The sequence below is a fragment of the Vanellus vanellus genome (assembly GCF_965231255.1).
Source record: "Vanellus vanellus genome assembly, chromosome: 11".
In the NCBI taxonomy this organism is placed as follows: Eukaryota; Metazoa; Chordata; class Aves; order Charadriiformes; family Charadriidae; genus Vanellus; species Vanellus vanellus.
Genome location: NC_138916.1, coordinates 4,654,975 through 4,672,755, shown reverse-complemented (window position 1 = coordinate 4,672,755; position 17,781 = coordinate 4,654,975). Strand labels below are relative to the sequence as shown.

General features: G+C 40.7%; 2 protein-coding genes across 2 annotated transcripts in view; both read left to right on the top strand.

Annotated features, from left to right (window-relative positions):
• The window catches only part of UBE2Q2 (ubiquitin conjugating enzyme E2 Q2), a 51,466-nt gene extending 48,334 nt beyond the window's left edge, over window positions 1-3,132 (top strand). Inside the window, exons 12-13 of the mRNA XM_082488616.1 lie at window positions 609-675; window positions 2,506-3,132. Coding sequence (XP_082344742.1) covers window positions 609-675; window positions 2,506-2,537 — 99 coding nt within the window. The 3' untranslated portion in view covers window positions 2,538-3,132. The remainder of the gene's footprint in view (window positions 1-608; window positions 676-2,505) is intronic.
• Window positions 3,133-4,290: 1,158 nt separating this feature from the next.
• On the top strand, window positions 4,291-10,355 carry FBXO22 (F-box protein 22). Its single transcript, XM_082489095.1, has 7 exons — window positions 4,291-4,402; window positions 4,526-4,661; window positions 4,799-4,886; window positions 5,214-5,309; window positions 6,332-6,496; window positions 7,489-7,654; window positions 8,846-10,355. The coding sequence occupies exons 1-7, from the start codon at window positions 4,299-4,301 to the stop codon at window positions 9,273-9,275; spliced, it is 1,185 nt and encodes a 394-aa protein (XP_082345221.1). The 5' UTR covers window positions 4,291-4,298; the 3' UTR covers window positions 9,276-10,355.
• The last annotated feature ends 7,426 nt before the right edge of the window (window positions 10,356-17,781 follow it).

Sequence of the window (17,781 nt, the reverse complement as noted above, 5' to 3'; positions counted from 1 at the left end):
AAGTTTCATGAGAGGAAGAAAAATAATACCATGCAAATACTTCTGAGATAGCCATTCAGCATTAATTGAAACCATAATTCTGTTCAAGTGTGCATGCTGGTAAGGGGCCATAACTTAAAAGACTTTGAAGTAGTAAATGCTATTTTCAAAGGAGGTTTAAATATTTAAGTCAATGAAAATGTCACTTGGATGCCAGTTTTTAAGTACTGATTCAAGGATAGTGAACCAGGTAAGATGTAAAAGTTTATGATCACAATTCTATCTAACCTGGTAGCCGGTCATCTGAGCAAGATGGACTTACAGTGGGGATTGCCTGAACCCGCTGTTCCAGTTGCACACACTTCTGACTTCCCTCAGGTTCCGAACCCTGTGATAGAGGGGCCTTTCCAGCAGCAGGGACATGCAAATTATTGTCATCGTGATGCAGGAGAAATGAGAAAATAAGGGTATTTGACTTGAAAATCTTGTACTTTAAAGCCAGGAAAGTTGTTAACATCGTGTGTGGTTTTGTCTTTGTAAGTCTGCTGTAGAGTTTCTTCGTAAAACTGTGTTGAAGTTTTGCATGTCTAGATGCAGGTTTTTTTATGGTAGTGTTTTTCTCCTTCCAGAATCAATATAATCTAGCAAGAGCACAGCAGTCCTATAAGTCACTAGTACAAATACATGAGAAAAATGGTATGTATATTCTTGTGACTTTGTTCTTGTTTGCACAGCAACCTGGGAATTGGTATTTGACCACAGTAAAACTGGAAGTGTCTTATGTTGGCTTGGGAAGGCCGTAAATGGTGTTTCCTTTTTCTCGTCTTGCACTAGAAAGACAATAGTGCTTAAAGTGCTTAAAGTAACTGGACTAACAATCATTGCAACTTTTCCAGCTTCTGTGTGTTGCTGCTGTCTTTTGAAAGGTATTTCAATTTCATTAGCAGCCAGTTGATCCAGTAACTTTATTGTTACTGTGGCTTTTAAAGTATCTTTTATGTTAGTGAAGTACCTGGTCGAAGTTTGCCTCTTGCCCTGAAAGGCTTTGTTTCTGTGTGCTGAGACCTTAGTAGTAGTAATCAGTAAGGAAAAGATAAAGTGGAAAGAAAGACCAGAGAATAAAAAAGACAAGAAGTCCCCGTGAAGTGCACTGGCTGGAAAACTGTGCAATAGTAATGGGAAACTCATTTATTTATTATTTTTTACCCTATTTAAAGTCAGTTGATGGTCTCTCAGCTGCATGAAACAAGTATTCAAGTGCTTCAGGTATAATTGCATTCAGTGTGCCAGGATGAGAAGACAACAAATGACTTGAGGCTTTAAAAGGTTCAAGTGGCTGATATGTTATGTAAAAGTAGTCAGCGGAGTCGGTATGCTGCTGTCGTGATGAGAGAGTTAGTCCCAGTTACTGCTTCCATGATGTTATTTGATCCAGGTCAGACACAGTCTCCTCTGGGAATTCACATTGTGTGATCAAGAGAGTGTATTTCACTGTGACTGCAGTGAATGCCTCAGTTTCCCTACCTCTAAAATTGAACGTGATGCCTTCTCTATTATTGGAAGATCAAAGATAACGACTTTAAAATGCTTTCCAGTTTTACGATATTTTGATCTTGCCATTAACTGAGTCTTTTGCTTTTTTAGTTTGCTACAAAAGCCAGCATGGCTGTCTGTTTACTTCTAGCTATGTGCTAGCCTTGACTACAGTGATTACTGCTGCGTCAGGAGCTGTACACAAAGCATTCACAGCATTTATTGCTGCTGCCAAAGGTGTCTTTAACTTAGAGCTGCTATCTGTTCTCTGGGACAACATAAGTAGGCCCTGTATTCTCTGTATAGAAATCTGGAGGATTTTTTTACAATAGTGGCTGGGAGAATTAAGATTGGAGATCTGGAGGTGGCTAGAAAAAAAAAAAAACAACAACAACTATGCAGACTTTCCGGGTGTGATTCAACTGCTAAATATGCCAAATCCTATCAAGAGGCAAGTTATTCAACTGACATTTCTGAGCCCATTCCTACAGCAAGATTTGCAGAAGTAGGATAAACTGTTCTAGTGCTTGTGCGTGCCTAAGTCTTCAGTAGGCAAGATGATGGGGTTTATATATAAGTATCCCAGTGCAGTCGTGTTTGTATGTCTGTGCATTGAGTGGCTTGAAGACTTGGGGGTTTTATCTATTTTCCATTTGGTTTTGGTATGGCAATGTTCCTCCCTCAACAGCTTCCTCTGTTGATGTCCAGCTTGTCCAACTCGGGATAGCTGCTCCCACAAAAAAAAACCCCCAAACTTAGAACTGTTTAGTTTTCATGCCCAAATACAGGTCTGATCCTGGAATATGCCGTGTGCTTTATCTCCCACTGCAGACCACTAGCATTTAGGGCACTGGGTCTGACGGAGCTGGCCTGCTTTGAGAGGGAAGGAAGGAGCCAGATCAGGCTTCCATCTCCCACAAATTCAGAGTAAGATGGTGAGATCGTCTTGATGTAGCTGTGCCGGTACCTAATGCATTTCTCTGTTCTCCGTAGGCTGGTACACTCCTCCGAAAGAAGATGGCTAACATTGAGGACTGTTGTAAACCTGGACCAATGTCAACAAAATGAGCTCTTTTTTATGTTTTCCAACACACAGACTCAAGCTATGAGTGCCCCTATAACAGCCGTACTGAAGACTTTAGCTATTAGATAAGTTAGTGGATAATCTGTCAACTGACACGTAAAGTATAAGTTACAGCCTTACCATTCCGCTCTTCTTAGGTATCTGGACTGAGCAGTTTGGGCCTTTACCGTATTTGTTCTTATGGATTAAGCATATTTGGGCCATGCCCTCCCTTCTCCCTTTTTTTATTTGAAAGCGTAAGCTCCCTACCGCAGGCTACCGAGTTACTAAAGATCGTTCGATAGGAGTGAGCTGTTCACACACTTTTGTGTATTTCTTACCTTTTGCAAAATGCAGACTGCAGAGACTTGCGTTGTATTGTTTCATTTAAAGCCAAGAAGTTTAATACATTGTTTAATACTGTTTTAGGAAATGTCAGGTCTTGCAAATCACAGTAGTTTTTCTGGTCTAAAATGACAGAATTTGTAGTATTTCCAAATTAATGATATAGGAAAAACACATGTATGTTAAGTCATTAAACATTTTTCATGGCTGTATGAGAATATGAACTGTTTCTTGGAAAAGATGTTCTTTGTTTAGATTATGTTAATTTTTTTGTTTGGTTTGGTTTTCTTTGTTTGTTTGTTTTTCTTTTTTCTTTTTTTTTCTTTTTTTTTTTTTTTTTAAAGCAGAGCAAGGCTGTGCCAATAAAACCTTGTAACTAGTCACTTCCACTGGGGCATCAGAACTTGCTGGGCTGTTCCTGCTACTTGTTGGCTCAACCTCCTTAACAAGAAGAGCCGCAGTATGAAGCTTGAAGTTATTTTAAAATACTAAAAAACCTTTTTAGGTGTTCCATTTTATTAACGGGTTGTTGCAATCATTTGTAAACTAATGAACTTAAAAAGTGATTGGCACAAATTGAGATGAAAGTCCTTGAATGAAAAATTTTTATATAAAAGCTACAATAAAGTACAAAAACACGTCATCCGATTCAGAGGTGTAAGAAATGTTGCCATAGTCATGACGGTGGTTTTGTTACTGAGAGACTGATGGGGAACCGTTCGTCCTTTGTTAGGAAATGAATCTGGGTCTGTGTAATTACACCGTGTTTCATTGCCTTACCTAAATCGATTCTATTTTGGTCGTAGTACTCGTCGTTAGGCCTTTGCCCCCCTCCGGGGCCGAGCTAAGGGTGTGCACCGCAGATTAAGCACTTTTTAGAAGCGCAGAAGCATGTTTTTGTTACGGTTTTTAGTCGACTATCAGATTTTGTGCTCTTTCCTCCGTCAGGCACCCGCGGCTCCTTGTGCGTGTTCGCTTCCAGGCCCCGTTTCGGTCTCCGGAGGAGCGTGGGGAGACGTCCGGCCCGGCCCGGCCCGGCCCGCGGGCGACCCCCGGCCCTCCTGCTTGCCCGGCCCTGCCGCTCTGCGCCGCCGCGCCTCCGGTTTGGGTTCCATTTCTCATTGCAGAGTTACTTGGCAATGTACAGTAATTTGTAAACTTGCATCAAGTTTATGAATAAAAACCATTTTAAGAAGTGCCCTGTGTCCCTCTGGGGCGCGCGGGGGGCGGGGAGGGAAGCGGTGCGCGGGGCGGGTCCTCCCCGCCGCCAGGCGGCGCAATAGCGGCTGCGCTCGCTCTGCCTGATCCCGCCCCCGCCCGGCCGGAAGTCCGCCTCGGGGTGAGGCGGAGCGGCGGCGGGGCCAGGGGCGGCGGCGCGATGGAGGCCACCGCTAAGGGCGGCTTCGTCCTGGGCAACCTGGCCGAGGTGGTGGAGCGCGTCCTCGGCTTCCTGCCCACCAAGGCGCTGCTGCGAGCCGCCTGGTAAGGGCCGGGGCGGCGGGAAGGTGGGGCGGGGGGGGGAAGGAGCGGGCGCCGCCGACGCGGCGGGGCCGGGTGCCGCTGGGGCGGCCCTGCCGACGCGGCTTTGCGGGTGTTGCGTTGCAGCGTGTGCCGGCTGTGGAGAGAGTGCGCCCGGCGGACCCTGCGGGCGCGGCAGCGCGTCGCCTGGGTGTCGGCGCTGGAGGCGGCGGGCTCGGCCGACAGCCACGCGCTGGTGCGCGCGCTGGCCCGCGAGCTGGAGGTGGGTGCGCGCGGGCGGCCTGAGGGGACTGGGGCGGGAGCGGCCTCTCCGCGCCTTCTCCGCGGCCTCCCCCTCTCCCTCCCGCGGAGCCGCGCCGCAGCCCCGCAGGTTCTCCCTCCCCTCCCTTCTCCTCGCAGAAGGTGCAGGTGCTGCCGCAGACCGTGCTGTACATCGCCGACGCGGAGACGTTCAGCGGGCACGAGGAGTGCCACGAGCAAAAGAAAGGTAAAGCCTGAGGTAACCCGTTCCCGCCGGGGGTTCTCTGAGGGGAAAGTCAGGCTTTTGCACAAAATGCGACCCCGTAGGTTTATATTTGCGGTGTGAAACGCAGCTTACAGGCATACCGTCTTACACCGACGAGCTCCCGTCCTCGGGAGGCTACGGGTTCTGTTCCGGGCGCTCGTAGCAATTAGTACAGGGCAGCCGCTGACGGGCAGCACGGGTTAAGCAGGACGCGGTTGACTGTAGGGTTTATTCCCGGACCGTTCAGAACAACTAATTTTTACTTTTCTCTGCTTTTTTTTTTTCTTTCTTTTTTTTTTTTTTTAACAGCCAGAAAAAGAAACAGTAAAGAAACAGCAATTGCACTCGAAAAATTGTTGCCGAAGCGATGTCAGGTTCTCGGACTGGTCACCCCAGGGGTTGTAGGTAGGAGGAAAATGTATGATTTCATGAGAGATTGGCTTGAGGGTGTCCAGTGTATCTCACACCTGTTCTGGTTCCTGTTTATCACAGTTTCATGCATTTTTGGAAGCACAGTCCTGCAGACCGACGGGAGAGTTCTCACAGCGATTACCATATTCTGCTCCCACCTTGTTCAGCGCTAGCATAAATTTTAAGGAGTTCACGGTGTCGCTGCGAAGTTCATGTGGAGCTTAAATTTTTACTTCATGTAATGTAGTTATATTGAAGAGGGTTGATTTAATTGAGCAGGCAGTTTATTACAGTTTTTCCTGGCACATTAATGTAATTATTGAATGTTTCTCAGATTTATCTGTATTTTTTGGAGTCATGTTGTGACTTAATTGTACAGGACATCCTTGGTATGTGTCTGTTTGTCATGGTCCAGCAGGAGGCATGCACAATAACTACAGAAAATTCACAGACTCCCTTGGCAGTTGTCTTTTACTGCTTTGCTTTTTTATCAGTAGAAATTTTTTTCCTAGTTTCTCACCTCAAATTCTCTTCCCACAGCTTAAGTAGGGTGTTTGATTATTGTCACTGATATAATTCAATGATATGCTCCCAATATTTGTATTGGTTTGCTTTATGCTGTCATCACATGCTTGTATAACACCTTAAAAGTCTGAGTATGTTTGCATGCCTGCAGAAGTTCTCACGAAGGCTTGAGAGAGCTGTATTGCACAGTGCTTGTTTTCCAACGGATTCATATTTGGTGTGGCTAGGGGGAAATGTCCAAATATGTCCATGTCTCCTTGTCCAAAGTGACTTCAATGTGATCTATAGCCAGCAGGACTCCTACACGCTTCATCTTACCAACGTATCAACAACAACAAAAAAATCACACTAGTTGTCAATTAGATACATTGTTATGGAAATTAACATCACGTTTTACATCGTTTAAGCTTTTCTGCCTTTATCTGTGTTACAGTGTAGACAAAAGTATTAGAGTCACTGAACGTGAGATGTCTGGTTTTGTATCTTTGTAGTTACCCCTATGGGTTCAGGCAGCAATCAGCCTCAAGAAATTGAAGAGGGTGAAGCTGGGTTTGCTCTGTTGTTTCCCAAAATCGATGGGGTGAAAATTCATACGTTCCATTTTTCAAAAGACTTGAAGAACAGGGTCTTTGATGAAAGTAAATTTGCTGAAGCAGGTATGTTCTTGATCTCCCTTTTGTTTGGGCTTTTGTGCAGTGTTGTATTGCTCTTTAAGGTGCCAGTGTGGAAGCAACAGCTTCTGTGCCAATTCCATTCCTAGAGCACTCTGTGGCTTTCCAGGGCTGCAGCTGGTAATTACGCATCTCTGTTCTTCTCATTCTCTGGAGTATTAAGATTACGTTATCATGAGTATTGATCTGAGATTACTTCAGTTATGTTCCCAGTGGAGCTGTTCAGAGGGAGCTGTTAGGTTTTGAGCAACCTCTAATTGGTTAAAAATAATAATAAATGAATTTGTGCCATTGGGAATGATTCCCATCACTACAGTTTAGAAACGAGTGGGGAGGAGCTGCTTCTCCTCTTCTCCAGAATAATTTTGCATTTAGATCCTAAGTCATGCATTGTAGCAAGGAAAGTTAGAACAGGAGATGGCATATTTCAATAAATACAGTTTATATTACTCGCATTGTGTCCTCAGCAGGGTAGATAATTTACGAAGAGTGATATAGTGGGGGTTTCTCGAGTCTTCTGGGAGTTTCTGCTTTGGGATAAGCAACTGGCTGATGTATGCAATGTATTTAATTTTCAGGTAAAGTTATTCACTGCATTGTGGTTTATGTTGAATAACCTATATGCTCAGTTCTTATCTGAATGAATTAAGGATGATTAAGGGTGCTAACTAAAACTGAAGAGCTCTGCCTTCAGAGGCTGTGGTAAAACTCAAATGCTCTGCTAAAGAACTTGAAAGCTGGAGGAAGCAGGTGTAGCTGTCTTTTCCTTGCTAGCTGCTTTTCGGAAATTTTCACTTAAATGGGGAATGCAGCCCAGCCTCTTGATGCCTGGGCAACTTGTGTCATTTTCCCAGTTGCAGCAATGGAAAGCCATTACTGAAGGTGTGATGTATTATTTGAGGAGAGACTAGGATGGATGGACTTCAGGGGTCAGGATTTAAAAATAAGAGGATTGGTGTTTGTGGTTTTGTTTGTAGGTCTGAAGAATAACCCAGATCTCCGGGTGGTTCTTCTGTTTGGCTACAACTCCTGGAAGTCTGGAGCAACTCGGTTTCTTCATCAAATAGTCAATCCTTTGAATGAGAAAAGTATCATCCTGGCTGGGGGACAAGTGGAGAGCTTTACATCACTGACCTCTGAGAAGTAGGTATCTTTTTTAAGGTAAATTGTGAAGAAGATTTAAAATGGGAGAAACAGTGTAGAAGCCATAGTCTTTTAGTTATGTCATATTAGAAATCCCCATTAACGGTAGTAAAATGATACATTTTGGTTTTTAGAGAATAAAGTCCAATTGGTACACTGGGATCTAGCCAGAAAAACTGAAAGCTTTTTATGACTGTGTTACAAATAGGATTCTGGAAACCCAGCTAGGAGAAACCCACTGCGAAGGAGATTTCCAGTTTCAGATGCCTTATGTGTGTTTATTGCAGTCTGTGTTTGCTCTCTGGCTTGCAGATAAATTATCACTCATTGTGACAGAGACCATTTCTGTGAACGCTTTGTTTCTGTATCAACCTCGGTTTGGTTCGCACTACAGAGCAGTAGCTGAACATGCGAACAGGACTGTGCTCCAGGACCACACCTAATGGCTGAAGGACGTGGCACTCACGGGACCAGCATAGATCTCACCCAGTTTAAACCCCTTCCCTCTGCCAGGATCCCTGCAGGGCAGATTTGGGCTCCAGCTGCTCTGCTGCATAGGGAGAGCCCTTTGTGCTGTCTGACTGGCGCATGCTTGGGCGTCCTCCTGTGCTGGGGAATACAGTGCAGGCATTGCCGCTGGCTTCTCTCATGCCAGCGTAGGTCTGGACTCCATAGCAATACCAATGTTTTTCTTGCATCTGGTGTATGCGAGCTGCACCATTACTCCAGATAAGAGAGCCGACCATATTAAATTATTGCTAATAAAGCATAAGTAGGTAAGTACTTGGTCAGCCGAGGAGACTTAAAGCAACACGACTCTGAAGCCGTTATTGACTGCTGCCCTGGTTTGATTTGTAAATGCTGAGTATCTTTGCTTGTCTTAAGTTTAACTAATAGTTTAGTTGGAATTCATACACAAACTGCTGAATTTGGTGTATATTTGAAAGGTAGGCTTACACTTTATCCCTGGTAATGGATGTGAAAGTTTTTCCTTGTGAAAGGTTGCTAAAGAAAAAAAAAAAGAGGTTGCTAAAATTTGAAGGCTTTGGTTTGTTTTTTAAGTATGGTGGCTTTCTAAATCACTAGAATGTTGGTCTGCTTTGAAACCTACTTCTGCCACAGCAGAAGTTTATTCAGGTCGCACGTGGTCTCTCTGGAACGTTATCTAACTCACTGCCTGTTGCCTTTCAGTAACAATGCCCAGCCCGGTGATGCCTGCGGCGTGGTTGGGTTGGCTTTCAGCGGTCCCCAGATCCAGAGTGCCACTGTTTTGTTAGACCAGGACGTGGCTGATGAGAGGACAGCAGAAGCCGCCATGCAGCGTCTCAAAGCAGCAAACATCCCCGAGCATAACACCATTGGCTTCATGTTTGCCTGTGTTGGCAGAGGGTATCGACATTATAAAACCAAAAGGAATATGGAAGCAGATGCATTTAGGAAGTTTTTTCCAAACGTTCCTCTCTTTGGCTTTTTTGGACATGGGGAAATAGGATGTGATCGAATAGTTACTGGGAATTTTGTATTAAGAGAATGTAACGACATAAAGGATGACCTGCTTCACGGTTATACTACCGTTATGACTCTCATTCATCTTGGTTCAACTAAAGCAAACCAAGTGTAAATATGTTTTTAATGCTTCAGTGAGCTGTTTTTTCATTCCAGAAAGCTGAGAAGTCTGGAAGAGTGGACATCTTGCAATCAAAGCCCTTTCCAAAACGTAAACATCATTTTGGTAATATTATCGGATCTTGTAGTTGGAATAGAGTTTAATATAATAGCTGTGAGAAAGCTTTGCATTTTGTGTAATCCCCTGTACACATCAGAATTGCAGGTAAATAATATTTGATGGAGTTCTGCAATTGAAGAAAGTCTCTTTCTTCCAAAAAGAGTGGTTTGCACAAATGGCACTTGGACTCCAAATATCAACATGTAGAAAGAAACAGTAGTTTGATGTGCTCTATTTGTGTATGTAAAACGGTCTAGAAAAACTACTGATGCATACTGAAACACTGATGCATAAAATCCACCATTTCCTGGATTTTATTTTGAGAGATGCACAACCTGCCCGGACTTGAGTCTTATTTACAGAACTGAACGGTTTTACTAGATAAAATGGATGAAAATCTTTAGAGATAAACAACGAAGTGCTTATTCAATAAAGAGGAGTATATGTAAAAGTACCTTGCCTTCTATTCTTAGAGAAAAAGCTCTGATTTAAAGAGGTGTTGTCCAGTTACAAGATCAACTTGGCTCACCATCTTGAACTGCATTTCAATTGTTTTAAATATCTGGTTTAGAATAATAGCTGGTACTTGTGTGTACCAGCAATTTCAGTCTTAGTGTATTTAAGTTTACATGCTCAAAACATGCTGGTTGCATTTTCTTTTAGATTCTCTAATAGCATGATGCTCTCTATTATAAACCTTTAGATTATCTATAGTGTCAAAGATTAGGACTACCTGGTATCTTTAAGTTCCTTTAAAAAGTTTTTTGCTTTTTAATTTGAAATTGTGGGGCATGCAAGATCTGACTGTGTTCTATTTATATAGAGCCTTTAAACAAGACTTGAGCTTTTGCATGTTTTCCCATGCTTTTACATCAGTCACCTGGTTTGATCGCTGCAGCTGGAATGCAGTATTGCTAAGTTCAAGTAAGTAAATTCAGCATAGTCTCAGTATAGCTAATAATATATTTGCTCCTTTTTAAATTTTTTCCTCTCTTTTATTTTCACTTAGTAATAGAATGACAAGAAATTAAGATGAATTTTGCACCATTTCACCACACTTCTAAATGCCAAATCAGGCAGTTGGCCTGTTTTCAGTGTAGTAAAAAGAAAATACTTAGCTGTTGTGCAACAAAGTAATTGTATTTATATAATGTTGTACAACGAAATAACAGTATATATAACCAAGACTAGAGCTGGCAACTTTTTGCCCATGTCTGGTTAACTTTTTTGTGAACTTGGCCTAACAAGCTAAGGTAGAGGCATATCTGTCCTGAGAGTTAACTGTTGGTTTTAGTGGGTGGTGAGCACAGACACCACTTGCTGGTGGCTGTTGATTATGTGGTTTGGGGTTTGGTTTTTTTTTTTCATTTAGAAGACAAGAGGATGAGCTATAAACTCCCAGTGGCCTCCTAGGGATAGGAGGTTAGTAGGTGTGTCTGCAACTGTGAAAATGTTTAGTTGCTGTGTTTAGAATGAAAGGTGTTTGGAAATGGAGTATGCTTGAATTTTAAGAGAATCCTCTGGGTGGAAGGCAGTTACATGTTTTCTCAGCATAACCAGAAGGTCATGTTTGGCCCTTTCTGTCTGCATAAGCTACATGTTTAACAGGAGGCAAAGAAAATGTTTCAGTTCTGTAACACTGACAGGATTCCTGTAGCTGTTGGCAGGAGTTAGGGCTAGGCAGCATCGCTGCGAGCATAAGACCATGAACTTTAACTAACTTTTTGGTGTAGTAGAAGTAGGTGAAGTATCATCAACCACGTGTCCTGAACAACAGTGCAAACATGTCCAGAAGTGTCCAGGGAAGCAGACGGTGAGCTCCAAGAATGGCGCAAAACAGGGAGTGAGTGTGGTTTGAAGTGGCTAACCATCAGCGAGGCCTGGTAGTGGCCCAGTCCTGTAGCTGTGGACATAGTATAGGAAGGATGGTGGGGGGGACCCCAGAACCACACACTGCATGGCTGAACCACTAAGCTGCCTCTCCCAGAGTGCATCCTGCCTTCTAAGTGACAGGGAAGTGGTGTAATGGATCGAATTGCAACATTTGTGATTAAAGTGTTTTGCGATTCAAACTCGTTTTGCCTCCACCCTGTCATTTGCTCTTTAACCACGGCAACTCCTGAGGGAAACCACAATATATTTGCTTAAAAGATGCACCTACCAAAAGGCAGAGCTTGTTCTTAATGGATACAAAGTTTTGGAGTGCAGTAATTTATACGTCTGTCACTCAAAAAATAACCATGGGGTTTTTAAATGGACAAAGTTAGTTAAATGAATATTCATCAACTGAGGCAAATGTGAATAGCAGGACTGCTCTAAAGATAATTATCTGTAGTTACAGTGCTGATGGTAGTATGGTTCCAGCAAGAGACTATAATCCCTAAGTGACAACAACTGGATTTTAGTTTTGTTAAGAAAAAAAGAAAACCTTCAAAGTCACAAGACCTGCAGGGAGGAGTGATGGTTTTGCTAATGAAAGGTAAAAGACATTCTTTTATCCCCATGTTTCGAATATGAATAATGTTTCGTTGCATGTTTTTTCTTAATTCATCTTTCAATTAAGGAAACTGCAGGTTTCAAAAGTACAAGAAATAATAGGCAAGTGGTGCGATGTATAACCTTGTATTTGCACAACTACAAACAGCAATTGCCAAACATAAAACTATTACTATAATTTTTATTTTAGAATTACAAATCCAAAAATCCACTCATTACAGGATGTTTCTCTAGCATGCGGTTGTAAGATACTGGGAATAGTTTGATAATGAAGAGCCAAATTATGCTAAATTGTCACAACTGCTGCCAGAAAGCAATTTCAGTTAGAAACTGTAGAAAAGTGCAAAGATAGTGAACTTGGGTTTTGTTACTCTCTGTGTCAGATTTGTTTTGGCCCAAGTGAATATTGGAACAAGCCTTATTTTATTTAACAGATGAACAAGTCATACTGAATCATGCTCCCTTGGCAGGGAACAGTAAACCAAGATACATGCAGCCAAACATTGACTTTCAGCGTGCAGCGGAGAAGGCTGATAAGAATGTTAAACCTCAGACTGAATTCTGAAAAAAACAAGTAGGTACATACGATTCTTAATTAATTTTTAGTTAAAGGTCTGCCTCAAAATTCACTTGGTGTCATTACACCCTCGTTCACTTTTGTCTTTCTAAAAATGGAGAACTACTGCTAGAAGTAACTGTAGTGGTGTCCATTAACTTTCATATAATACACTAACTGGTATCAACCCAAGTTTTCTGAACCCCTAGTGTCTGGCCAAATGAGAGAACAAGTTAAAAAGCATTTGCCATTCAGATGCCTACTTCTGTTTTACTCAATGGAACGATACAGGAAAATAATGTTTGAGGTCTGGAAGTTTGCATAGTTAGAAGTTACAAAGATAGTAAATGTAAATTTAAATGGTCTTTTGTAGGGTCTTTTATATAATAATCTCTGAGCACTCCACAAACATTAAGAAAATAATTTCCCCCACTGGTTATTTTTCGTGATTGTATTGTGGGGAAGATTTTTTTTTTTTTTTTTTACTGTATGAATCTGTGGTGGATCTCTAAAATATGTTCTGTCTTAATAAAGCAGTTGTATTTTGTGCACACAAAAGCAGATAAGATAAACATTAGACTTTAATTATTGAATTTCTTATTTGAAATTTTACCTGTTCCTGAGCCCATTTCTCAGCCAGACAGGCTCCAGAAGAGGCTGTTGTTTCGGAGGGGTTCGTGATGAGCCTTGAGGATGTTCTGTCTGGCAATGTGTCTCCTGAACTACAGGCTCAAAGCCGTGCAGCGAGGCAAACTGAGCTGGGGGTGGTGGTGGCGTGCCTTGGTCACCTACCACAGTTTTAGGCCAAACAAATACGAATTCAAACATTGTAGGACCCTTGTGCTGATTACTTTATGCCTACCAGCACTTCGTAACAATGTAGGGTATTTTTCTAAACAGACAACATACAGCTACAGTGAAAAACTGGAAACTTTTTTTTTTCCAAAGGAAAGGGCATAAGGTAGGTTTGGATTATTTGGAAATTATATTACCTGGATACTTATGTTAGAATTATTAGCAGACAAATGGCTAATTGGATTTTTTTAAAAGAACTTTGATAATTTAGGGGGGAAAAATTATTCCTAAATCAATTGGATTTGTGCTTCTAATTGCTTTTAAAAAACAATTTCTAAATTGCTATCATTTCATTTCACAGCTAGGTCCTCCCTGAGATTAGCAGGTAGCACAAACTTCTCAAAATAAATGTTTCAGAGTGATTCACATCACTGAATCAGTGGCAGTCATGTCACCTTTTCAAGATAAATATTCACAGCTATAAGAGTTAGAAACAGTTGTTTGTTTTTAAAATAAGCCCGTCTTAGCTGAGTTGTCAGTATGGCAAGAGTGAGAGCAAACACTAATCCCCTCAAAACAGGAACTCTCCTAGAATCTCCAGAACTGGTGAAAATGAATGAATAGTTTGGAACAGCAGCAAATTCTGTGATGGAAAATGTACAACAGAGATTCAAATTACAGAGCCCTGTTAAAAAATGCCACCAGAGTATGCCAAGCTACATTTTTACAGCCCATCATTTGCCTGTACAAAAGTTGTAGTCAAAATAGCATTACTTACATTGAGAGGATAATGTACACTGAAAAAGAATGTTTAAATGTTACACAAACTGACACAGAGATACATTTAGAAGTGTTAGAAATTGGTTTTAATTTTAATTTAGGGGATGAAAACAGCAATATTTATTATTTCAGGTTTTACAGCTGCAGGTTCTGTTTACGCGCCCTTAGCTAGCTATAGAAATAAATCCTGGTGAAAAGTTTTGTGCAGTATCAGTCCCAAACATGGAACTGAGTGGCAACCTGCCTATCAGTATTTCACAAAAATTTGTATTTGATACTTTGCAAATTGCTCTCTCACATTACATACAGATTATGAGCAGGTTACAATCACAAGAAAAGCAAGAACAGACTTTGGATAAGCACAAGCAGATAATTTTACATACAATCATGAAAAAGGTTTTGTTTTTTTTAAACTTTTTCACTAATCTTTACCACAAAAAGCAAGTAATTTATGTCTGGATTCTTTTGATTATTCCATATAATCTGCAATACGGGAATATTCCATCTCTTCATTTAAGTATATAGATGTCAACAAAGGCATTATATCTGGGAGAGGTAAAGTCAACATACACATCCTGGTAATCTAAATAATATTGCCAGAGAATCATAACACAATTTAGTTCCACTTTTTTTCCCAAACTTACACGAATAGGTCTTCATTAATATCCCTGACTTTGAATACGGTCATAGTACAAGTGAAAATTCTTACCCAAACTAACTCACAGTCTTTTCAGTTTTTACTGGAAATAGCTTGATGTCCTTTAAATCTGAAAAGATGTTAAATACCGAAGCAATGCAATTGAGGGGGTTGTTTTGTTTTGTTTTTTAATGTAGAAGAGTTGGGTGTCTGATGTTAAATCCATAGCCGCCTTTGGCTAAAGCTGTCCCTCTTCCTGGGCAGTCCCTTCTAGGTATGTATCTCCTGACACAGAATTTGCTGAACACCTAACAGGAGTTTATAGCCTTTTAGGTAAGCTCGCTGCTTTCCCTTTCTGCCTGGACTCTGGTCAGTTCAGTAGCACCTAGTCAGCATACTCACAACAGAAAGCAACAGCGCAGACACCATTTCTCTTGTGGCAAGTTCTCTCTCCTATTTCTTCTCTGCTTTCCCTTTTCAAAGAACTGAGTCATATTACCAGAGCCCCTCTACTGCTCTTTAACAACACAGGGCCAGGAGGAAACGAATTTTTTTTAGTGCAGTAAATTGTGAAAGGGTTGCACAACACTAAAGGTACCTTTAAAATGGGAAGTGCTACCAAACAGACTTCCCGTTAGTCTTCCCACTTCGTATTTAACAAAATAAATCAGAAGACTATGCAGCACAGAGAAATCGTCTTGTTTTCTTTGAACAGCCATTTCTCCTTTCATTTTACTTTGCCCCAGTGTTTTTTTGGGCTACTAAAGAAAAAAAATTATATACTGAGTAACATATAAGCAACCTCTTATTTAGGTCTATAAAGAGATTTCCTGCTCATGTCTGGCATTTCGTTCTGCAAGTGATCAAAAGGTTTTTGCAATGTATTATGGAGAGACCTTTACTACAAGATTCTGGAAGGAAAACGTGATCCTCAGGTATAAAAGTATTTCTGCCATAACACTATAATAAATTTTTGTGTAATCGTATTAGTGGAGGTTCCTAGGAAATGAGTCTTTTCCCCTTTTCTTCCCGCCACAACTTTTCAACTGGTGGAGGGGCAATTTTAAAGACATGAGATCTTATGTGTCATGAAAATGGGAGTCAAGCGGAGAAAAGACCTTATTACTCATCCCTGCATATACACGATGCTTTTTTAGACTCCAGTGACTCCAACCACAAGATCTGATCCACTGGAACCGGTGTTTCCTTAGCTTTATTGCTCACAGGACTACTTGCTTAATTTGTAAGCAAGCATTGCTAGAGACTGTTGTACTATTTTATTAAATTATACATAATGTTGGCTACCCTGTACTTTCTGTGGCGTTTGACCACCTTAAAATGAATTTGTAGCCTGATCTCATTTTGACCTGAATGTCAAATTCACAAAGCTTGTGAACTAAAATAATTAATTTTAGAAGCTGAAATGTTCTCAAATGCAATGGGTTTGAAGCACTTTGAATTGCTAATAGGATTTCCTTCAGAGATAACATTGTTTCATAAATCAACTTGTTTGCATTTAAATATGGTTTTAGTTTATTCATCCTCACTTTTTGTACAAATTGTTTCCCTAATAATGCAAACAAGATTGGTAACAGTGAATAACTATTCCATGTCTGTCTAGAAAGCTGAGAGTGTTCTAGGAGTTTATAGAGTACAACTTCAGTCCATTTATTTTTTACATCATCTATTAATTTTTCCTTCCTGAATTTCCACTTAAGATGACCACAAGCCTTTTCCTTCTTCAATGAAAATAGTGTACCAAACTTTAGCATTATTAAGTCTGAATGTCTCATGATTAATATATGGAAGTTATCTAAAAAAAGTAGTTGTGTCTGACTAATTTTCACTGAGGCTACGCAAAGTACTTTAGGTAATACTGATTCTAATGTAGCCATCAGCACTGCTACAAATGTCCTAAACTCTGTATTTAACAGTGGCATGTCCCTGTGTGATGAAAAATCACCTTTATCTTTTCCAGTCTTGAAAACAATATTATCAGCTTCCTTCAGAGTACCTGCTAAAGGTTTGAAGTCCAGAAAATAACATATAAGATGGGTTAATTCTGGGAGAAAGTGATCTTTTAGTGCTTTATACAACTTGATCAGGAGCTTCGCTGGATCAGCTCCTTTACTTGATTTGGTACCCTCGAGTACCTTCAGATGCTGAGCTTTAACTTGGAGTTTAACTTTTCTGATGTGAGTCCTCAGAAGGTAATGTATTTTTCTGTTTTGTTTTCTAGTAGCTATTATAATATGGTTTTCTCTTTGACGTCTTACCTTACACACTGTAACAGCATGTCTTTTCTTCTCTCTCTTGCTGTACTTTTGTCTGCATTGATGTAAAATACACAGTATGTTTTCTAACACTACAGCGTGTAGTAGACATCCTAGGAATAGAAGCTTATACAACATTTTCTTTACACCTACATTTTTATACACCTCAAGATTTCTTATTTCAGAGGTAAGAAATCTGCATTCTGCGTTTTCTTCCCTTTCAATCCCTGAAGTTTTCTCAATTAACTTTCTCTTCAATACAACCTTATAAATCCCATATAATGAGCTGCTAGGTAATGTGCCATTATGGAAACATATCTGTTTTTTGCTGGTTTCAACCTCCAGTGCTAGAAATGAGTTGAAAAGAAAATTGGTCAGTTCACGTTTTCTATGCCTCTGACTAACCAGACAGTCTGTTTGTGTTGTCAAGGCAGTAAGAGAGATAGACCATGTCATTTGGCCTCTATATGTCTGAGTAAGAGAATCCTGTGAGGAACCAGATAGTGATATATAATATACTGCTGTGAACAACAAATGGTTATGTGAATAAAACAAATAAATTTTTAGAGAGAGCAGCACTTGTTCAGCCAAGATACCTGGCTGGATAAAATTTTGTGTCAGGAATGGACCTGATGAATAAAATTCCCAACTTCTAGTATCTGAAATATCAACTGGAAAATTTAAGGTAAGGTTTAAATCTCCCTCAGTAGTAAGATTTTCAGAAGAATGCAAGACAAAAATAAAACTGTCAAGGAAGGTGTCTTGATTAATATTAGGGACGTATACCAAACAAAAGGTAAACACTCCGCCTAGTAAACTTCTTTTAACCATTACCAGTCTCTTTTCTTAATGTTTTAATTTGAA

Bases quoted from the DNA above. Each gene is read 5' to 3' on its own strand.
- FBXO22 (XM_082489095.1), top strand. From the start codon at position 4,299: ATGGAGGCCACCGCTAAGGGCGGCTTCGTCCTGGGCAACCTGGCCGAG. The intron at 4,403-4,525 runs GTAAGGGCCGGG...GTTGCGTTGCAG, and splicing joins GCGCTGCTGCGAGCCGCCTG to CGTGTGCCGGCTGTGGAGAG. The intron at 7,655-8,845 runs GTAGGTATCTTT...GTTGCCTTTCAG, and splicing joins ACATCACTGACCTCTGAGAA to TAACAATGCCCAGCCCGGTG.